This window comes from Haliotis cracherodii, unplaced genomic scaffold (assembly GCF_022045235.1).
Source record: "Haliotis cracherodii isolate W230 unplaced genomic scaffold, xgHalCrac1.p SCAF_8, whole genome shotgun sequence".
Lineage (NCBI taxonomy): Eukaryota > Metazoa > Mollusca > Gastropoda > Lepetellida > Haliotidae > Haliotis > Haliotis cracherodii.
Window position 1 is genome coordinate 26,591,859 of NW_027266341.1, and position 25,357 is coordinate 26,617,215.

At 41.0% G+C, this 25,357-nt stretch overlaps 1 protein-coding gene across 1 annotated transcript in view; it reads right to left on the bottom strand.

Annotated features, from left to right (window-relative positions):
• Positions 1–25,357, bottom strand: part of LOC139449736 (uncharacterized) — an 85,581-nt gene that overhangs the window by 26,664 nt on the left and 33,560 nt on the right. The window contains exons 5-7 of the mRNA XM_071231257.1: positions 22,278–22,368; positions 19,579–19,725; positions 16,304–16,448 (exon numbers count right to left, since the gene is read on the bottom strand). Of these exons, the coding sequence (XP_071087358.1) occupies positions 16,304–16,448; positions 19,579–19,725; positions 22,278–22,368 (383 nt within the window). The remainder of the gene's footprint in view (positions 1–16,303; positions 16,449–19,578; positions 19,726–22,277; positions 22,369–25,357) is intronic.

Sequence of the window (25,357 nt, forward strand, 5' to 3'; positions counted from 1 at the left end):
GTCGCCTCATAACAAGCATACGCGACTGAGGACTTATTCTAGATACCGGGATTCAGTACACGTCCTGATTTTGGCCATATTGGTATTGAGGCACCATTAGATTTTGGGCGTATTGAGATTTCTGGCACAGGTAGCATATTTGGATTGAAGGCACCATTAGATTTTGGGCGTATTGAGATTTCTGGCACAGGTAGCATATTTGGATTGAAGGCACCATTAGATTTTGGACGTATTGAGATTTCTGGCACAGGTAGCATATTTGGATTGAAGGCACCATTAGATTTTGGACGTATTGAGATTTCTGGCACAGGTAGCATATTTGGATTGGAGGCACCATTAGATTTTGGACACATTGAGATTTCTGGCACAGGTAGCATATTTGGATTGGAGGCCCCATTAGATTTTGGGCGTATTGAGATTTCTGGAACAGGTAGTATATTTGGATTGAAGGCACCATTAGATTTTGGACGTTTTGAGATTTCTGGCACAGGTAGCATATTTGGATTGAAGGCACCATTAGATTTGGGACGTATTGAGATTTCTGGCACAGGTAACATATTTGGATTGGAGGCCCCATTAGATTTTGGATGTATTGAGATTTCTGGCACAGGTAGCATACTTGGATTGGAGGCACAGGTAGCCTTTGGCATATTTGGATTTAAGGCACCATTAGATTTCGGAAATACTGAGATTTCTGGCACAGGTAGACTTGGCCATATTGGGATTTAGGACACCAGTAGATTTTGGACATATTGAGATTTTGGGCACCACTAGATATTGGACATATTGAGATTCCTGGCACAGACAGACTTAGGGATACTGAGTATTTTGGGCACAGCTGGGTTTGGTCGTATAGGGATTTAGGGCATCGTTAGATTTTGGACATACTGAGATGTCTGGCACAGTAGGATTCAGGTAACAGTTTGCTTAGGGCAGATGAATTTTGGACATACTGAGATGTCTGGCACAGTAGGATTCAGGTAACAGTTTGCTTAGGGCAGATGAATTTTGGACATACTGAGATGTCTGGCACAGTAGGATTCAGGTAACAGTTGGCTTAGGGCAGATGAATTTTGGACATACTGAGATGTCTGGCACAGTAGGATTCAGGTAACAGTTGGCTTAGGGCAGATGAATTTTGGACATACTGAGATGTCTGGCACAGTAGGATTCAGGTAACAGTTGGCTTAGGGCAGATGAATTTTGGACATACTGAGATGTCTGGCACAGTAGGATTCAGGTAACAGTTTGCTTAGGGCAGATGAATTTTGGACATACTGAGATGTCTGGCACAGTAGGATTCAGGTAACAGTTGGCTTAGGGCAGATGAATTTTGGACATACTGAGATGTCTGGCACAGTAGGATTCAGGTAACAGTTGGCTTAGGGCAGATGAATTTTGGACATACTGAGATGTCTGGCACAGTAGGATTCAGGTAACAGTTGGCTTAGGGCAGATGAATTTTGGACATACTGAGATGTCTGGCACAGTAGGATTCAGGTAACAGTTTGCTCAGGGCAGATGAATTTTGGACACACTGGGATAAAGGATACAGTCAATCTTCAGGTTATGCATCACATTTCTGAAGGAATTTAAGCATATTTATATGAAGACAAAATGACCAAGAATCAATACTGTAACAATGACCAGGGCTATAATCTTTATATTGTCATCCTTAACTTAATCAAGGTTGAAGACAATACATTCAGAAATAGAACTTAATAGAAATTGCGTAGGAATACATTGTGCCTGGGTGAACTGTCCACATTCATAAATAGTGCCAAGTGATTTACAGTGTTTGTTCACATAAGTACTCACTGTCAGGAAACCTTGGTCAAACCTTTTGGAAATTTGGAATGTTTTGTAGCTCTCCTTTAAAAACCATTGCAATTTTGGGCTCTTTTCTCTGTTTGAGTTGAACTAACACCACCTTGAACAGAATCTAGCCAGATCATGATATTTCAGCTTAACATTGGAAAGAAGTATATATGATGCAGGGTCTTGATATTAGTGGAAGTTTCTGCAGGGTTTAGCATTGTTTTAACAATGGTAGGGAACACCAGAAATAGGCTTCACACATTGTAACCAAGAGGAGAATTAAACCCAGGCCTTTGCCAGAAGAATATACGCTTTACCCACTAGGCTACCCAACCATATCGGTCGCAGATAAATGAAACAAATTGATTTGTCTCTGCATTCTGGTGAACAAGTGGGATCAATTGTCATGAAAGCATACGATGTAATACATTGTTAGACGACCTGGTCTATATGAGACTGATGCCATGTATGTTTGTTTAACAGCTGTCGCAGGCAAAGAGAATGCTATGGAGATTTACTGATAGCTATTTCGCTTTAACAATTAACATAGACAAATATTTTGGGTTTTCAGATTTGAATCAAGATGTTATATAAAAATTTGATGCATGGAAATTTAAAGTTTGAATTAAATTTTGGGGCACTGATTACACAGTAACACAGGAACACTTCATAAAGTTTTTGGGGCACTGATTTCACAGTAACACTTCATAAAGTTTATCTCCTCATTTCAAATATAACAATTTTAGATGTAATGCTGGCTCCATCACTTTATAACAATATATAATGTTTTAGAAAACAGTATGACTTCCACTTCCCGCGAAAATGCCGGGTTAGAATTGGTCTTCAGCAACCCATGCTTGTCGTAACAGGCGACTAACGGGATCAGGCGGTAAGACTTGCTGGCTTGGTTGATGCATGGCATCTTATCCCAATTCCGTGGATCGATGCTCCTGACGTTAATCACTGGATTGTCTGGTCCAGATTTGATTATTTGCAGACCACCATCATATAGCTGGAATATTGCTGAGTGCAGCATTAAACAACAAACAAACAAACAAATCCAAATATAACCTATATCCCAAATCGTCATAAACCAAACTATAAACAAACTTTCATCCAGTAAGCATGACGTTGCAGTGAACATAACACTTGATATTTCACTGCAGTGAACATAACAGTTTGACGGAATTATTGTCAAACAAGAGTTACCTCCCTGCAAATTGTCTCCCTTTATCGTAAGTGTCTGGCCCAAACACAAACTGTTGACTTCCTTTTTACGCTAGTTCTTCATTGACAAGGTAAAATAACAAGATGGTCGTCATGGACTTATATCACTTAAGGTTTATTACTCTCTAGAAAATGTTTCGTTATAAACTGTAAATTTCTCATTTAACTCGTCAATTGAGACTGTTCGTTTCACAATGCGCCATTTTTGTTACTTGACAAGCATATATTCCTTCGCTTCCAACAACAGTTTCATAGCTTTGAAGAATATTTTTTGTTGAAGTTGCTTTTGTATACAATCATATCCAAAAGTATGAGGAAGAATTTTAGTGACCTCAAATATATTTTATTACTTTTGTTCTTATCTTTTAAGATTTTGCAAACTTGGAACTACTTTTGAAGTCGCACTTACAAGCGGTGGTGAAACATCCCTGTGTGTTAGGTAGGGAGAATTTACATTTCAAGAATCAATATTTGTAATGAAAAAAAATAGATTTCCAATAGACAACTAGACAAAAAGTATATGCTAAATAGGATGTGATAGAGAAAGGGAAAATGACAATATTTCCTTTCCCTGTCACATAATGAGAGAAACATGATATTTCACTTGACACATGAAATACCCTCTGTGGCACATACAGACAAATCTATAGAGACCCCAATAGGAGAGTTTGTGGAATTGTTAAATATAGTTAGTTCTATGGTTAGATCAAACGATCAGCTATGAATTTGTTTGCTCAACCTGAAGTGGACTAGTAGTTCAATGGACAAGTAGTTCTATGAACAATAGCTAAAACATACACTGCAACTCGGAGTGGACATAAATATCCTGTCAGAAATTTGCTTACTCATAATTATCACCTAACAAATCACACAAAACATGACTACTCAAATTGGTTTTGGGGATAAGTGTTATCATTTATTTTTATGTCAATCAAAAAGACAATCTATTTCCATCAGTAGGACAATGTATCTCCAACACCAGGTCAATCGGTCTTGAATACCGGGACAATCTATCGCCATCACTAGGAATGAGTGAGTGAGTGAATTGAGTTTTTCGCTGCTTTTAACAGTATTCCAGTTATATCACGGCATGTCAGCTTAATGTGGGAGGAAAGCCCGAAGTGATGCAGGTCTCAGACATTTACCACTTTGGTGAAACCCAAGAGCACGGGTATGGTGCTGACAAACCTAGAAACATAATTGGGGCGAACCGGGATTCGAACCCACAACCATAGGTTTTCAAGGGACGCAACTCTGCACAGCGAATCGCAGCGCCTTAGACAACTGGGCCACCCGTGAAACCCCGCCATCACTAGGACAATCTATCTCCAACACCAGGTCAATCGGTCTTGAATACCGGGACAATCAATCTCCATCAGAAGGACAATCTATCTCCAACACCAGGTCAATCAGTCTTGAATACCGGGATAATCTATCGCCATCCCTAGGACAATCTGTCTCAAACACCAAGACAATCTATCTCAATCACTAGGAGAATCTGTCTCATAACGAGAACATTTTTTTTCCAACACCAGTACCATTAGTGCCCCTACCTAAATCCAAAATTAAATAGATCTACATTCATTGGTATAAAAGGTTCCATGAATAGATCAATATCCGTATTTCCAGAAAAGAGCTACACTCTACAGTTCAATAGGGCTACCCCGAGGGCTGTCAGGCAATGAGAATTTATTGAACTATTAACTGCAGAAAGTCTGCACCAAGTATATATAGACAGCAGCACACATGTAACTGCAGGAATTCTGCACGAGTGAGTGTGTGAGTTGAGTTTAACGCTGCTTTTAACAGTATTACAGTTATATCACGGCGGGTCAGCTTAATGTGGGAGGAAAGCCCGGGTATGGTGCTGACAAACATAGAAATGAGAGCGAACTGGGGGTCAAACCCACAATCATAGGTTTCTGGCGTGCCCAATGGACGCAACTCTGCACAGCAAATCGCGGCGCCTTACACGACTGGGCCACCTGTGCCCCTTTTGAACTGATAAATAATAATGAATAATAAATTAATATTACACGGCTAAGTCACTGTCAACAGATATCCACATTCAACATACATTACTATATACAACAATCACTCTTGTCTCTGTTTCAAATGTTCATTTAAAGTTTATGATTCATACACAGCTATGTCAATACTGAAGCCCAGGAAGTTGCTGTCTGTGTCATCATTGAAGATGCTGTCCATGACGATGTCATCAATACTGTCAGCATAATACATTTCCTGGGTGTCTTCTTCGTCGTCTTCGTCATCTGTGGGTAACTGTCTAACTTCATCTTCGTACAGGATATCATTCTTGGTTCCATCCAAAGCATTTGTGATACAGCACTTCTTGAATGAACGGCTGACCATTTCCTCTGGGATTTCAGACCAAGCTTCCAGTTTCCATGTACACATTCGCCATGATTCGGGACGACAGATGCAGCCAGTTGTTGGTGTTGTCTGCTGCCCTTCGGCCATCCCCTGGTTCCACTTCCATCATGGAAGGGACTAAAGGTTTTTTCAGCAAGATGTCCGGTGGCTGTAGAAGACTTGTAAACCCCCAGGGATGATTGCTAAATCCGTCTTCGATGTTTTTAACTGTCTCTTCACTGATGGCAGTCAATGACATCAGAATGTGTCTAACACAAGTAAACTTTTCTCTCTATACAGGCCACCAGGTCTCCTCTCCCACGCTGTTCTGACCATCCTTCTGTCATGTCTCCATCAAACCAGCCCTTCTCACACATGCAGACTTCGACTCCTTTTGGAAAAGTCTTGTTCTTTGGTAGTGTCTTCCTCTTGAATACCACAACTTGTTGCCGTGTCCTGTGACACGTGGCATCACCGTGAAGCAGTACCCCGTAGTTCTAATTGTGACAGCCTTTTCTCCTTTAAAGCTGACCGTCTGCTGCTATGGTATGTCGAAGATGACAGGTGTCTGGCCTGTGTTTCCGATCTGGGCGGTGCTGTCATTCTCTCTCGGGACTTGATAACAAATCGCTGAAACGCTTGTAGCTTGTCTTTAAAGGTGGATGGAAGTTTCTGTGCAAATTGTGTCTTTCCTCTGACGGACAGCTCATAAAGTTATGACCCCTCTCAATGCTGGCCTTGAAATCACTTGGGTCGATGCCTAACTTCTTGGCAATGTCGAGGCCCTTAATGAGGATATTAGTCGTACTAATACCCACACCTGCCATCCGACGTTCCTTCACCTACTCTATCAGCTCTACCTCTACCCTGGGAAAGGCGGCTGACTTTCCGCTGTCTGCTTTCTTACTTTCTAGCAAGACAACCAACTTGGACTTGTTTTTTCTCCACAGCTTTATGATGGACTCAGCACACCCGTACGTTCGTCCAGCAGCTCGGTTTCCATTTTGCTCTGTGTATGCAACAATCTTTAATTTCTCTCCTCATGTGTAGGATGTTCTCTCCATCGCCATGATTAAGAATGATGAGAAATAAAATATCAGTCTTAAATACCTGTATGTGTTTTTACAAAATTACTCATACTTTACCGGTAAGTAAGCCGCCGAGAGGAAGTCAATATTGGAGTAAGAACTTGTCATAGTACAATTTGAAGGGATTATTTAGGGCCTTTGTTCAAAAATACCTTCCAATAGTGCTTTTCTCAATTACCCGGTACTCTGTAATTGATTCATAAAGAGGGGTCATTTATTAATTGATCCCCATTTTTTAGCGGTGATTGCTGATCCTGAGTTATGGTCCATTGTTTATATGGGTGCGCATTATGCTCGGGTGCACACTATACTCAAGAAAATACAGTATTGGTAGATAGAGTGAGCCCATATTCACTCGGTAGAGAAGCATCCAAGTGACCCGATTCATCTGATTCTGAATCCGTGGATGCATGAGAAATACCGGGACAAGGGAAGGATGATGATGAGGTACATCCAATTTGCATCTGGAATGACTTGAATCAACAATCACGTCCAATCTGCTATTGAAGGTCAAATGGTCTCTAACTGTCCTTTTGGACAAGTGACAAATATTACCCACAGCCATCTATTGGTTGGTTGGTTTGTTGTTTAACGCCGCTCTCAGCAATATTCCAGCTATATGACGGCGATCTGTAAATAATCGAGTCTGGACCAGAAAATCCAGTGATTGGCATCATGAGCATCGATCCACACAATTGGGATCGATAACATGCATCAACCAAGTTAGCGAGCCTGACCACCCGATCCCGTTAGTCACCTTTTACGACAAGCATAGTCGCCTTGTACGGCAAGTATGAGTTGCTGCAGTTTTTTATACAGATATATACAACATATATATAGCAAATGGGCGGGACCAAAAAACAGTTCCTTATATCCAGTATTTCGTTACAAGTGTGTTCGTTTTTCAGTCTTACGACGTCACTTCTAGCTATCTCTGGTCTATGACATCACTTCCGGTGACTTACAGTTATGACCTCACTTCAATGTGATATCCCTCCTGGTTCGGACCTCACTTCAATGTGATATCCCTCCTGGTTCAGACCTCACTTCAATGTGATATCCCTCCTGGTTCAGACCTCACTTCAATGTGATATCCCTCCTGGTTCTGACCTCACTTCAAAGTGATATCCCTCCTGGTTCTGACCTCACTTCAATGTGATATCCCTCCTGGTTCAGACCTCACTTCAATGTGATATCCCTCCTGGTTCGGACCTCACTTCAATGTGATATCCCTCCTGGTTCGGACCTCACTTCAGTGTGATATCCCTCCTGGTTCGGACCTCACTTCAATGTGATATCCCTCCTGGTTCGGACCTCACTTCAATGTGATATCCCTCCTGGTTTGGACCTCACTTCAATGTGATATCCCTCCTGGTTCGGACCTCACTTCAATGTGATATCCCTCCTGGTTCGGACCTCACTTCAATGTGATATCCCTCCTGGTTCAGACCTCACTTCAATGTGATATCCCTCCTGGTTCGGACCTCACTTCAATGTGATATCCCTCCTGGTTCGGACCTCACTTCAATGTGATATCCCTCCTGGTTCGGACCTCACTCCAATGTGATATCCCTCCTGGTTCCGACCTCACTTCAATGAGATATCCCTCCTGGTTCGGACCTCACTTCAATGTGATATCCCTCCTGGTTCGGACCTCAATTCAATGTGATATCCCTCCTGGTTCGGACCTCACTTCAATGTGATATCCCTCCTGGTTCGGACCTCACTTCAATGTGATATCCCTCCTGGTTCGGACCTCACTTCAATGTGATATCCCTCCTGGTTCGGACCTCACTTCAATGTGATATCCCTCCTGGTTCGGACCTCACTCCAATGTGATATCCCTCCTGGTTCCGACCTCACTTCAATGAGATATCCCTCCTGGTTCGGACCTCACTTCAATGTGATATCCCTCCTGGTTCGGACCTCAATTCAATGTGATATCCCTCCTGGTTCGGACCTCACTTCAATGTGATATCCCTCCTGGTTCGGACCTCACTTCAATGTGATATCCCTCCTGGTTCGGACCTCACTTCTCACGTCTGGTCACTACTGACATCAATATCTGTCTTAATCTACTGTGAGGGGCCGTCGGGTGGCCTAGTGGTTTAAGCGTTGGCTCGTCAGGCCGAAGACCCGGTTCGATTCCTGACATGGTACAATGTGTGAAGCCCATTTCTGGTGACCCCAGCCGTGATATTGCTGTAATATTGCTTTAATACTGCTAAAAGCGGCGTAAAACCATACTCACTCACTCCCACTAATCTACTGTGACGCCATTTCTGGTTAATCTGCTTCTAAGCATCCTGTACAGAGGGGTTAAGAAAATCAAAAGGTCCACCAGCTTACAGAGTTAGTCTGTTATGTCTGTGCTCGCACAGATTCACAATATGTATGCTTTCTCCTCTTCCCTTTTAAGATGTCTCATATCTCTGATAAACTTCTCCATAAAATGTTTTCTCTTCATAACTTACAAATTAATTTGACGGTCATCCTGACATGAAGCACTCCAGCAGATTGGAAGTCAAGACAGTGACAGATATCAAAGTCTTGCATAGAACCACTACGCTTGAGGAGAAATAAAACTCACAATGTCACACTAATTACACTAACACAAAGCTTGAGTCTGACCTTTGGCTAATCTCGAGCTCATGCCTAGCTGATCAGCTTATTCCTTGATTAACCTTCCTTGGTCGCCTGCACCAATCAAGCTAACATGAAATAGACACGGAAGTATGCATGCTCTGCCTCTTGACTAGGCAGAATGGTTTGAACTACCGCCTGTGGACAATAAGTGTGAATATATTTCACATCCATGCAGATCATGTGTATAATTTGGGAGGAAAGATCAAAGATATTCTGACTTTCACAGCAACAGGATCAGATTACTGCAACTGATGCCTTGAAATGACCCTAAGTTGTCAGAGAATGGATAAATATATCATTAATGCCATTCTTCAACTCGTCAAAAGTCATATTTGCGGCAGTTTAACTTTTATATGTCAACATAACTTATTTGCAAATAAAATACATGCAGTGCATGAAGTCCCTACAGTGACATATTCGGTAATAGCAATCAGCTTTACCAAAGTGCTACGCTTATGGTTCTAATAAGTTGGAATATATTATTCCTGATAAAATAATATATCAGATACAATTTCTTCCAACCATTGCATCAAAATGTATCAGTCTAGAAGACCTTGCTCTCTACACAAGAAGACAGTTAATGTATCTAGGCCAGAAGACCTTGCTCTCTACACAAGAAGACAGTTTGTGTATCTAGGCCAGAAGACCTTGCTCTCTACACAAGAAGACAGTTGGTGTATCTAGGCCAGAAGACCATGCTCTCTACACAAGAAGACAGTTAATGTATCTAGGCCAGAAGACCTTGCTCTCTACACAAGAAGACAGTTAATGTATCTAGGCTAGAAGACCTTTCTCTCTACACAAGGAGACAGTTAGTATATCTAGGCCAGAAGACCTTGCTCTCTACACAAGAAGACAGTTTGTGTATCTAGGCTAGAATACCTTGCTCTCTACACAAGAAGACAGTTTGTGTATCTAGGCTAGAAGACCTTTCTCTCTACACAAGAAGACAGTTAATGTATCTAGGCTAGAAGACCTTGCTTTCTACACAAGAAGACAGTTAATGTATCTAGGCTAGAAGACCTTGCTCTCTACACAAGAAGACAGTTAGTGTATCTAGGCCAGAAGACCTTGCTCTCTACACAAGAAGACAGTTTGTGTATCTAGGCTAGAATACCTTTCTCTCTACACAAGAAGACAGTTTGTGTATCTAGGCTAGAAGACCTTGCCTGAAATTACAAACCAGTGCATTAATATATCTGTAACAGTAAAATCAAATGGCCACTGCATGATAATTTCAAGTTCAATCTCATTGAAATCAGATCTTAGTTCTCGCTACCGCTAAACAAAGATCTGAGGACACACCATTACGGGTCATGTAAGACCGACCTTGCGTGAACTTTGATCCACTGAAGGAATGCCAGACGAGAAGTCGACATAAGCCAATCAGGAGACTTTCTCGTGTTTACAGCACTAATTTCAAATTGGTGACTACACTTTGAAACATATGTTGACAAATTCTCAGTGAAAAATTTGAAACCTGAAAAAAAGAACATTCTGGATGGCTATTAGATGATCTAGATTGTATGGATTCAGTCGTTAAGCCCGTAACTATCATCGGAATACCCTGTGTTAAAGTTTTCAAGGTTGCATGATTAGAAATCACATTCCGACTGTCACTTTCATGATCAGGTAAGCGACATTCTGATTGGTCGGATGATAGGTTGTTCTGATGTGACCCCTAATGGGATGTCCTCAGATCTTGGTTTAGCGATATCCAGAACTAAGATCTGAATGATACAGCTACTATGTGTATACATCAGTGACACAGCTACTATGTGTATATATCAGTGATACAGCTACTATGTGTATATATCAGTGATACAGCTACTATGTGTATATATCAGTGACACAGCTACTATGTATATATCAGTGATACAGCTACTATGTGTATATATCCGAGATACAGCCACTATGTGTATATATCGGTGATACAGCTACTATGTGTATATATCAGTGACACAGCTACTATGTATATATCAGTGATACAGCTACTATGTGTATATATCCGAGATACAGCCACTATGTGTATATATCGGTGATACAGCTACTATGTGTATATATCAGTGACACAGCTACTATGTATATATCAGTGATACAGCTACTATGTGTATATATCAGTGATACAGCTACTATGTGTATATATCGGTGATACAGCTACTATGTGTACATATCAGTGATACAGCTACTATGTATATATCAGTGATACAGCTACTATGTGTATATATCAGTGATACAGCTACTATTTGTATACATCGGTGATACAGCTACTATGTGTATATATCAGTAACACAGCTACTATGTATATATCAGTGATACAGCTACTATGTGTATATATCAGTGATACAGCTGCTATGTGTATATATCAGTGATACAGCTACTATGTGTATATATCAGTGATACAGCTACTATGTATATATCAGTGATACAGCTACTATGTGTATATATCAGTGATACAGCTGCTATATATATCAGTGACACAGCTACTATGTGTATATATCAGTGATACAGCTACTATGTGTATATCAGTGATACAGCTACTATGTGTATATATCAGTGATACAGCTACTATGTCTATATATCAGTGATACAGCTACCATGTGTATATATCAGTGATACAGCTACTATGTATATATATCAGTGGCACAGCTACTATGTGTATATATCAGTGATACAGCTACTATGTGTATATATCAGTGATACAGCTACTATGTGTATATATCAGTGATACAGCTACTATGTGTATATATCAGTGATACAGCTACTATGTGTATATATCCGAGATACAGCTACTATGTGTATATATCAGTGATACAGCTACTATGTGTATATATCAGTGATACAGCTACTATGTGTATATATCAGTGATACAGCTACTATGTGTATATATCAGTGATACAGCTACTATGTGTATATATCAGTGATACAGCTACTATGTGTATATATCAGTGATACAGCTACTATGTGTATATATCAGTGATACAGCTACTATGTGTATATATCAGTGATACAGCTACTATGTATATATATCAGTGACACAGCTACTATGTGTATATATCGGTGATACAGCTTCTATGTGTATATATCAGTGATACAGCTACTATGTGTATATCAGTGATACAGCTACTATGTGTATATATCAGTGATACAGCTACTATGTGTATATCAGTGATACAGCTACTATGTGTATATATCAGTGATACAGCTACTATGTATATATATCAGTGACACAGCTACTATGTGTATATATCAGTGATACAGCTACTATGTGTATATATCAGTGACTAAGCTGAAAAAAATGAAATAGCTGAATTAGTCTTCAGTTACGACAGATTCATTATGTGTACTAAATCCCTGCAATTACCAAATAGTTAACAGTAAACCAATTTGAGTATCAAATGAATAATATGTTGTGTTTATCATTGTTTTGGAAGGTCACAGACCTTGCTAATAAGCCCCCCACATCAAAAGTAAATGAGCAATGTCATTACCATCATGTCATTTCCATAACAAATGCAATGTGATGGTTAATGACAGATTTTGCGACCACTCAAAAAATGTTTGAACAGATGTCATTGTGTCACAGCTAGTCACTATACCGTCACTTGTCACTCCAGCAACACATACAAAAAACATTATTTTTAGTATTTTTTACAATTATAAAGGGATAAAATCAAAGTAAACAAGACATTCCTGTTGAGAGTAAATGCTCAAATAAATGTGTATGGGCTAATAACATTTTCAATTCAAAATAATACAAATAATATTTTTAATTTGAAGAAGGGGCCGATTAAGTCTTTTTCTAAATGTTTGCTAACTATTTGTTATTAACATGTAAATTGAATAATTCAGGTAGAGTCTTTAGAGACTTTTTGTTCAAGTAAATGACTATGTTTGTATTTTGTTTACTGCATTGTCATACACGCAATTACATGGGAGTTGTTATTTTTATTTTTGTAATGACAATAAACAACACACCTGTTTATTTTATAAGTAATCAACAAAAATCCAAAGTAAGATGTGTTCATTATGCTTTTTAGACCAATTACACCTCACTCTGTCAATTCCCTGAGCAGAAAAAAAAAAATGACAGGGTGTTTAAAATTGACACTTTGATAAACCTGATTTTGGCAACCTAGTTTTATAATTACTTAAATGTAATATGTGATATAACTACAATGTGTATATATCAAATATAACAAATAAATGTACTTGAGCTTAGTCTCCATGAATATATACATTTACCACATTACATGCTGTGGTGGTTAACAAATATGGGCAAAAGTTGATAAAATAGGCCACTATTAAAGAAATTCGCACCAAGCTTATTCACGCTGGTTGAAACATTGTAACTATGGCAACCCAAGTGATTATATCTGAGACCACCTTTTAAATAAAACAGCCAACACTGTGTTTTTGTCAAAGTTAATAATTGCTGGCTGTGAATAAAAACACATTCACAGGACTAGTTTGACATATACATAGAATAGGTCATTTCCCTGCCTAGTTAACTGTATGTGAAATATCATAATTTCCCATGTAGAAATGGCTGCATGAGTCATGGACAATAGTGACATTACAAGTATGGCTTCCCTGGTATCCAGCTGTTTATAATTAGACAGGGATTCTGTGAGCACATTATAGAGACATCATTTTCTCTGGTCTTTTTTTCAAATATGGCACTGTAGCTCACCTTGATGTGAAGTCAATAAGACAGAAATCTAAGTTTTAGACAAGTACATTTCACCCATGGTCTTAATCTGCAATTCGTCTTTTTCTCAAAGTAACCTGTTCATTTTGCTGATCAAACCTCAACCTTATAATGGAAATAGACATGTCTGCTTAGTTTCAGCAAAGTTGTGAAAAAAGTCTCTGTGTCTTATAGCCATTTCAATGAATACATTGGGGTGTCATCACTTGTGAGAACAGCAGGATCCAAGGCCCCTTAACGATGACACCCAAATGTATTCCTCATAATGGCAATAAGAAAGATTCAAGGCCCACAAAAGATGACACCCAAATGTGTTTATCATAACGGCCATAATAAAGATTCAAGGCCCACAAACGACGACACCCAAATGTGTTTATCATAACGGCTATAATAAAGATTCAAGGCCAACAAATGATGACACCCAAAAGTATTCATCATAAAGATTCAAGGCATCATGAATTGCATTTAACTCTGGCAGACACAGACATTATTTTCAAACTATGTTCATCTTCATCAGCATTTAGGAGAAGAAGATATTTACAACAGAAGACAAACAACAAAAGACTAACCATAGATACATGACTAACAGGCCGAAACAAAAGACCACTAGACATGTTTCGACTCAGTATTTCACTGGCAGCCAATGTGAGCATAATAACAATTTCTGCCACACTGCCTACCAAGGTCACTTGGTTCCAAATACAGTAAACTAAGGTTATAACGAACTAACTTTTCAGTCCCGACTATATGCTGTAGTTATGTTGTATATATGCTTATAACGAATTACGGTTATAACGAACTAAAATTAGTAGTCCCTTTGAGTTCGTTATAACCGTAGTTTACTGTACTGTATTCACACAACATGAAACTCTGACTTGTTTTAAAGTTGATAACATCAAATATTCACACAACATGAAACTCTGACTTGTTTTAAAGTTGATAACATCAAATATTCACACAACATGAAACTCTGACTTGTTTTAAAGTTGATAACATCAAATATTCACACAACATGAAACTCTGACTTGTTTTAAAGTTGATAACATCAAATATTCACACAACATGAAACTCTGACTTGTTTTAAAGTTGATAACATCAAATATTCACACAACATGAAACTCTGACTTGTTTTAAAGTTGATAACATCAAATATTAGTTGAGTCCAAATATCAGAAAAAAACAAGAGACTAATTCTATAAACTATAATTTGATATCATAAATTGTTCAGCATGATGTGAATTTAATAACCTAATTCGTTTGATTATCACAAATAGTTTTCCTTTTTTTTTACTAATAGCTGATGGAGAACAACGGACAGAAGGACAAACGGAAAGTCAGATGGATGAGTGAATGATAGCACCCATTCCAATATCCCCCTCACACTCCATGGCCGGGGGGATAAAAAGTCATGTTGAAACTCATGTTGAAAGCAATTAACAAAAACATCTTAAAGACAACAGCTTGAGCATTTACAGTGGTGACATCGTTTGATGTTCAACATCAAAGGATAGAAGATAACATGTTCAACAAAAAAACACTCAAAAAGACTACTGTCAGTGCTATACAGTGTCAGTGACAGCTGTACATATACTCAGCCATTTAAGAAAGTATACACAGAATTGGACCATAGTTAATTTCATATAAAAAACTGGACAATGAAATCACTCACAGATGCAGAAACACTACATTACAAAGGGTTGCGTTAAATTTATGTGTGACACCAACAGTTTAATGTCATGACAAAAAGCTCATGCACCCTAAATTAAAGACAAGAAATGTCAAAACTTCACCCATATCATATAGTTTGTCGTTTAATGTCGCACTCAACGATATGACAGTAGTCTGTGAATAATCAAGTCTCGACCAGACTATCCAGAGATTGAAAATCAGATTTCATGTGCATCGATTGAATTTTGACGTGTTTTCCAACCCAAGGGCTGACAACTACATGGAATAGATACACATACACATGATTAGCATATGTATGGTGAAATGATGTGTTCGGGATAATGGGTTCAAGGTTCAAGGTTCAAGGAATGTATACGTTTTTGGGGTTGAGTATATATACAAATATACTACTCAAGAAAAGTTAAAGAATGCCCAATTATTTCATATTACAATCCTTAATCTGTCATGCTGCAACAGATTGACAGTAACATGAAAGAATCAGGTGTTCTTTTATTTATTTCGAGTGGTATAGATTAAGACAATCTTTTTCTTGCTTACAGATGTTCTTATCTAACATACCAAGATGAAAGATGATCAATAAATATAATCAAAAGCACATTATTATCATGGCTGACTTGAGATTAATTTTTGAAAAAACCTCTAAAAACCTGTTTTATTACGAACATATAAATCTTCGTTACAATAAAACATGTGACATCAAAGTATGCTTATTGGTAAAACAAGAAAAAGAGGTTGAGTGGAGGTATTATACCTAGGATCTTGGTAAAATATTTCTCCCGTCATATGATGCTGGGATATCCACTCAGTCTTGTTGATGTCAATCAGGGAGATTTCTTGAATACTGCGCGTTCTGTGGATGCGACATACCGACACTAGCCACTTCTCATTGAGATTGTCTGAAAGAGAAGGTGCAAATAAATAGGACTGCAGTCTCCATCGATGCCACTCCTGTGGTTCTTCGCATATAATTGATAATAATGAATGTGTACTTGCTCATCTCATTGTGTGGGCGACTGATCGATGATTTATTTATAAATGTTTAAAATGCAGCCAACTAGTTCCTTATGTCCTATCTATTATCCCACACTTCCATCTGTCTGCTAACCCATCCATCAGTTCAATAATCCATCAGATAATCTAATCTTCAATCAGTCGATTCACGCATCAATCTATGCACATATCATTCTATCTGTCTTTCAACCCATCAACTCATCATTCTATCTGTCCTCAAACCCCTCCTCACACAAGTCCATCAACACACCAGTCAATCCACAAACAGCCAATCCACCCATCAGTCAAGCGAGATACCATCCACACACCAGTCCATCCACACACCAGTCCATCCACACACCGGTCCATCCACACATCGGTCCATCCACACACCGGTCCATCCACACACCAGTCCATCCACACACCATCCACAAACCAGTCCATCAACACACCATCCACACACCAGTCCATCCACACACCATCCACACACCAGTCCATCCACAAACCAGTCCATCCACACACCATCCACACACCAGTCCATCCACAAATCAGTCCATCCATACACACCAGTCCATCCACACATCAGTCCATCCACACATCAGTTCATCAACACACCATCCACAAACCAGTCCATACACACATCAGTCCATCCTCACACCAGTCCATCCACACACCAGCCACACATCAGTCCATCCACACACTGGTCCATCCAGACATCGGTCCATCCACACACCGGTCCATCCACACACCGGTCCATCCACACACCATCCACAAACCAGTCCATCAACACACCATCCACACACCAGTCCATCCACACACCATCCACACACCAGTCCATCCACACACCAGTCCATCCACACACCAGTCCATCCACAAATCAGTCCATCCACACACACCAGTCCATCCACACATCAGTCCATCCACACATCAGTTCATCAACACACCATCCACACACCGGTCCATCCAGACACCATCCACACATCAGTCCATCCACACACCATCCACACATCAGTCCATCCACACACCAGTCCATCCACACACCATTCCATCCACACACCAGTCCATCCACACACCAGTCCATCCACACACCATCCACACATCGGTCCATCCACACACCAGTCCATCCACACACCATTCCATCCACACATCAGTCCATCCACACACCTGTCAATCCACACATCAGTCCATCCACACACCATCCACAAACCAGTCGATCCACACACCGGTCCATCCACACACCGGTCCATCCACACACCAGTCCATCCACACACCATCCACACATCGGTCCATCCAAACACCGGTCCATCCACACACCATCCACACACCAGTCCATCCACACACCGGTCCATCCACACAACAGTCCATCCACACACCAGTCCATCCACACATCAGTCCATCAACACACCATCCACACACCAGTCCATCCACACACCATCCACACACCAGTCCATCCACACACCATCCACACACCAGTCCATCCACACACCATCCACACATTGGTCCATCCACACACCGGTCCATCCACACACCGGTCCATCCACACACCATCCACACACCAGTCCATCCACACACCGGTCCATCTACACACCATCCACACACCAGTCCATCCACACACCAGTCCATCCACACACCAGTCCATCCACACACCATCCACACACCAGTCCATCCACACACCAGTCCATCCACACACAATCCACACATCGGTCCATCCAAACACCGGTCCATCCACACACCATCCACACACAAGTCCATCCACACACCGGTCCATCCACACAACAGTCCATCCACACACCAGTCCATCAACACACCATCCACACACCAGTCCATCCACACACCATCCACACACCAGTCCATCCACAAACCAGTCCATCCACACACCATCCACACATTGGTCCATCCACACACCGGTCCATCCACACACCAGTCCATCCACACACCATCCACACACCGGTCCATCCACACACCAGTCCATCCACACATCAGTCCATCCACACACCAGTCCATCCACACACCATCCACACATCAGTCCATCCACACACCAGTCCATCCACACACCATCCACACACCAGTCCATCCACACACCAGTCCATCCACACATCAGTCCATCCACACACCGGTCCATCCACACACCGGTCCATCCACACACCAGTCCATCCACACACCAGTCGATCCACACACCGGTCCATCCACACACCAGTCCATCCACACACCAGTCCATCCACACACCAGTCCATCCACACACCAGTCCATCCACACACAATCCGCACATCGGTCCATCCAAACACCGGTCCATCCACACGTACATCATCTACACATCAGTCCATCCACAAACCAGTCCATCCACACACCAGTCCATCCACACACCAGTCCATCCACACATCAGTCCATCCACACACCATCCACACATCAGTCCATCCACACATCATCCACACATCAGTCCATCCACACATCAGTCCATCCACAAACCATCCACACACCAGTCCATCCACACATCATTTACACATCAGTCCATCCACAAACCAGTCCATCCACACACCAGTCCATCCACACACCAGTCCATCCACACACCAGTCCATGCACACATCAGTCCATCCACACACCAGTCCATCCACACACCAGTCCATCCACACACCAGTCCATCCACACACCATCTACACATCAGTCCATCCACACATCAGTCCATCCACACACCATCCACACATCAGTCCATCCACACACCAGTCCATCCACACACCAGTCCATCCACACACCAGTCCATCCACACACCATCCACACATCAGTCCATCCACACATCAGTCCATCCACACATCAGTCCATCCCATACACCAGTCCATCCACACACCAGTCCATCCACACACCATCCACACATCAGTCCATACACACACCAGTTCATCAACACACCAGTCCATCCATCCTTAACCCAATCCATAAATAACTTTATCAAACAGCTCATCAACACAACAGTCCATCCACCCTCAAGCCATTTGTACAGAATCCTCCTATCAATCCAACAATCAGTCCATCTAGTCAACCCACCTGATAACCTTGACTTTGAAAGTAAGGAGAACTGTTGCAAGTTCCCGATCAACTGGACGTAAGAATATTCTGATGTGGCAGCATTAGCTGTATTCAGGTTCAGCATGCGGAGATACAGTGAACGATGGCCTGATGGACCATCTCCATCTGGAAAACAACATTATGACAATTCAGTTCATGACATGCTTGTTACTGAAATCTGAATAGTATGGAAATTTGTGCTAACACTCATGTTTTCACATCTTTGGCCTTATCTATGGAAACTAGAAGGGGGGTTGGGGGTTTAACTGCCACTAAGAAGGCAGCTTTCTAGAGCTTTGCAGAACTAGTTTCAAACAGACAACTTCCATTCCAGACTATGCTTTTAAAAGTATTTTGAGTCATACATCCCGTAACAGTAGGTTTGTGTTCAGCTTTAGAGGTTGCATGATTAGAAATCATATTTCATTATCAATGTAAAGTGTTAAAAAGGACACACCAGATATAATATGGGAGTGAGTGAGTGAGTTGGGTTTAACGACTATTTAACAGTATTCATGTAATATCACGGTGTGTCAGCTTAATGTGGGAGGAAAGCCTGAAGTGATGCAGGTCTCAGACATTTACCACTTCGGTGAAACCCACAAGCATGGGTATGGTGCTGACAAACCTAGAAACATAATCGGGGCGAACCGGGATTCGAACCCACAATCATAGGTTTCTCCGGGCCAAAGGGATACAACTCTGCACAGCAAATCGCGGCACCTTAGACGACTGGGCCACCCATGACCCCTATAATATGTTAAGAAGGGCACGCCAGGTACAACATAAGGATGGGCACACTCAGTATAACATTCACTTCAATTGTTTTGGGGTCGCTGAAATCGCTGTACTGTCCATATGTATGTGGTACTGATTCCTGTTCTTTTAAGAAGAAGAATCTCAAAACATTTCCCCCAGCTTGAATCAAAATCATGACGATAATATGAATTGAAATTCTGACATTTGCCTTGAAATAACAATGCTTGGATGTCCTTTGCACTGTGCATCAAAGGAAAGGCAATGGTAATTCTAAGCGTGATCAAAGTCGGAGAAAAAAATGCTTCTTGCTTCTAATGAAAGTACTCCAGCATTATCCATTGAATCTATATCTTCAATTGATACTCTGTTAATAACAAAACAGAGAAGATGCAGCTAATACGCATCATATTCAACAAACCAAGATCTATCAGTTTCTGATAATTATCTTTGTGAAGTTCTTGCAACGGTAATTCAGTCATGGAACACTGATCCCTGCCTTATTAGGAAATCATTTCAAAGGAATAATATGGAACCTATTCTTGGGCTTGGAACTGAGTGAAATAACACAAATCAGCAAAATGTCTGCGCTCCCCTTTCATCAACCAGAACCCTCTCACTTTCAGCCTCTGCCCAGCACCTCTTCCTCCTGACAGACCCCTTCCTACGTCAGCCCCCTCCTCTATCAGACAACTCTCTATAACAACATCCCCTCTCTCTATCAGACCACTCTCTATAACAACACCCCTCCCTCTATCAGACCACTCTCTACAACAACACCCCCTCCCTCTATCAGACCACTCTCTACAACAACACCCCCTCCCTCTATCAGACCACTCTCTATACCAACAACCCTTCCTCTATCAGGCAACTCTCTATAACAACAACCCCTCTTCTATCAGACCACTCTCTATACCAACAGCCCCTCCTCTATTAGACCACTCTCTATAACAACAACCCTCCTCTATCAGATTACTTTCTATACAACACCCCCTTCCTCTTATCAGACCACTCTCTATACCAACAACCCCTCCTTCTATCAGACCACTCTCTATACCAACACCCCCTCCTCTATCAGACACTCTCTATACCAACACCCCCTTCCTCTATCAGACCACTCTCTATACCAACACCCCCTCCTCTATCAGACCACTCTCTATACCAACACCCCTTCCTCTATCAGACCACTTTCTATACAACACCCCCTCCTCTATCAGACCACTTTCTATACAACACCCCTTCCTCTATCAGGCCACTCTCAATACCAACACCCCCTCCTCTATCAGACCACTCTCTATACAACACCCCTCCTCTATCAGACCAATCTCTATACCAACACCCCCTCCTCTATCAGACCACTCTCTATACCAACACCACCTCCTCTATCAGACCACTCTCTATACATCACCCCCTCCTCTATCAGACCACTCTCTATACCAACACCCCCTCCTCTATCAGATCACTCTCTATACCAACACCCCCTCCTCTATCAGACCACTCTCTATACCAACACCCCCTTCCTCTATCAGAGCACTCTCTATACCAACACCCCCTCCTCTATCAGACCGCTCTCTATACCAACACCACCTCCTCTATCAGACCACTCTCTATACAACACCCCCTCCTCTATCAGACCACTCTCAATATCAACACCCCCTCCTCTATCAGACCACTCTCTATACCAACACCCCCTCCTCTATCAGACCAATCTCTATACCAACACCCCTTTCCTCTCCCTACCTTCCTAATCTATAATTTAACAAGAGTCTTCATCCCATTTCAACAAGAAATATTTAATGGTTACGGAATTCTGGTCCAGAAACAGAAAACTGACGGCTGACGGACGCACAGGACCAGGATATGGTGATCGCTAATGAAAAATGAGGGGTCGAAAATGTAATCTGATGAAAAACATGACTTACTTGATGAAGAGAATGGCAGGAACTGTGCACTGAACACTTTGTGGTCTTGTGGGTGGAGGATTTGATACACCGATTTCCCAATGAGCTGGAACTGTTGGCACAATGAAGAAGAATATTTTCAGTAAGTGGCATGTCAGATGACTGCAGGGCACAGTTAATGGATGTTGACCACTTTGGTGGAACCCACTACCATGGGTATGGTGCTGATAATTCAACAACAAATCAGTGCCTCAAATATGATGACCAGTGAATCTCATAGCTCTATTTCATTAAAATCAGATCCTTTACTCTGGATACCTCTCTGTATAAATATCTGACAACACCTACATAACAGTGTGTGTCAGGTGAGTTTTCCAATCAGACAATCAGGCATTTAGCGTCTAAATTTCTCTAGAAGCATGAGCAAATCTTTCAAACCAGCATAACCCATTTCTGTATCTCAAAGACTAAGCTAATCAGCCTGTTCTGAATGAAAATGATAAAGGCTGTGCCATTATCAAGTTGTTGATAATTCATATACCCTGTTATTTCTGAGCACAAGGATTGACTTTGGCTGCGATTCCGCGATATTCTCACATAGCTGGCAAAGATATTCCATCAACATTCATTCAGCATGATTGAAAATCAACAATATTTTCTTCAATAGGGTACACACAACAGACGGAAATAGACAGCGAAACTGATGAAAACAGTGATAACGGCAGATTGTTGTCTCCTGCACTCCAAAGAAATGAACAGCTGATTGTGGTAAACATGTCTGCTAAATAATCTATAATTCTACTTGTAGATTATTCCTCCTAAAGTCCACAATGAACAGAAATACATCAATACTAATGTACTTAGTATTTTATTTCAGTTGACAATGCTCTTTTCCCAATAACATCCGCTTATTTATAAATATTTGCAGAGGACTAATTAAGCGTTCGCACATGGGATCCGTGAGAATATATCTGCATAATCTAGTAACATTAAGTGCATCATAAGTCGAGTCCCAAATAACGAAAATGAAATAAAATTTCCACTGTTTGAAGAAGAAATATCTCTCTTAAAAAAAATCAGTAAAATCTCATTGCTTTCAGATCAGGGGAGATTTTTCTCTATTAGGTAAAATTTTGTAGGATAAACTCTGTGAGTGCCATGTGTCTTTCTGGAGTACCATGGAAGAAATATTTGTATTCTGAGTTTGTTGTCTTCAGTTAAAAATTTTCATTCCAATTTAAGGTAGTGGGAGAGGCTCGGGACTTTTGTCGGGTTAATTCAAATATTTAGATATGTAGCAGGTAGTTTAGACTGAGGGGATTTGGGCAGCTGGCATATTACCTATCTTTATAGTCATTTTTATAGGAGCTTTTTGCCCATAGTGTAGCGCTGGGACGGGTAGCTCGGGTACTTGGGTCGGGTGGGTACTGAGAAGGACCCGGGTACCCAGAGAACTACCCGGACCGTGGTTAGTCACGTGATATATTGTTTAATGACTAAAATGATTTTGAACTACATCATTACACCACAAGTCACTAATGTTGGCATTTCTTTCTGACTATGCACCCAGACACTTATATGTTTGAATAAAGATAAAACTTCAATTAACTTCAGTTAATGCAGGACCAGATCATTTTATATGGGTCTCTAAATACATTTTGTCCAGGGCTAAAGTCAAACTATTCCCAATTGGACATTTTGTACCTATTTCCAGGGTCGGCTAAAATGTGGATGGGTACCCTGGTAGTAAATTTAGACTCATCCCAGCCCTAGTGTAGTGAGTGAGTGAGAGAGTGAGTTTGGTTTTACGCCGCTTTTAGCAATATTCCAGCAATATCACGGCGGGGGACACCAGAAATGGGCTTCACACATTGTACCCATGTCGGGAATCGAACCCGGGTCTTCGGCGTGACGAGCGAACGCTTTAACAACTAGGCTACCTGACCGCCCCCCCTAGTGTAGTGACTGGGGAGACGTGACGATGGCACACTCCTTGCATCCTCAGCTAGGCAGAAGACATGATTGAGAGTGCCGAGATATAAGGAGCGTGTCCATTGGTTGAGTCCATTTTCCTGGTCACATGGTTCACGTGTCGGCTATCAAAGCGTTCCCTGGGTAGGGTTTGATCCAAAATTCCAAAATTGTTCCCCAAATTAAGTAAGCAACCCTAAAGAGCCCCACCTAGGTTGCCTCACCTTTTGGGACATACCCTTTTCTACCAAACACCAAATGGCCTGGCGGGCCCGTGCGCGAAATACGCATATGTCGGAAAGCGCACTTTAAATTCCTAATTTAAATAAGTAAGTAAGGGTTTGATCAGTCCCCTTTCATCAGCATCTGGGAAAGTAAGTGGTCGAACCAAGACCTCTTTTGTTTCCTTTTTCACTAGTTGTTTGTTTTCTTTGTTTGGGATAATGTTTTTTAAGGGTTAGTGTTGGTTATGGGTGGGAGAGAAATAGAGTAAAAATTGAAAAGGTTTGTTTGGGGATTTTTTATTTTAGGGAGTTAAGTCAGATGGGTGGTTATAACATCTTGTGGGTTTGAATTGAATTACATAGGTAGGGAAAGGGGGGTAATGTAGCAAAGATATTGTGGATGAGGGTTTGACGGATGTTGTTTTGGTTAAAATTAACTTTACATTAAACTTCATTCCTGTTTTTTTTTTTTCTTATAATTAGAATCGATAACCCAGCCAATACAGCAATACAGAACATATAAGAAAAGTATCCTTCATAGAGATGAGAGAAGACAACGCAAACCACTGCAGTAAACATTGACCTTTGCCTTTAATCTATATTGTACTTCTGTCACTGGGCGCCTAATAGATGGCACCTACTACATTAGTAAAGAAATTAAGCCAAATTGTTTCAGAATGCTGATTGAATTGGCTGAAGGACCCAAGCACCCTTTATTTAGATTTTGTAGGTTAAACTTCGCTCATTGTATCCCTGTTGGAGCTTCTATGGAGATCTCAGGTCTCACATACAGAGGTATCGTATTGGAGAAAAAGAGACAAGTAAACCAGTGGCTGTGAGATGCTTTTATCTCACAACAATTTGCAACTGAAGCGTGTATGACAGGCACAAGTGCAGTAATCTGTT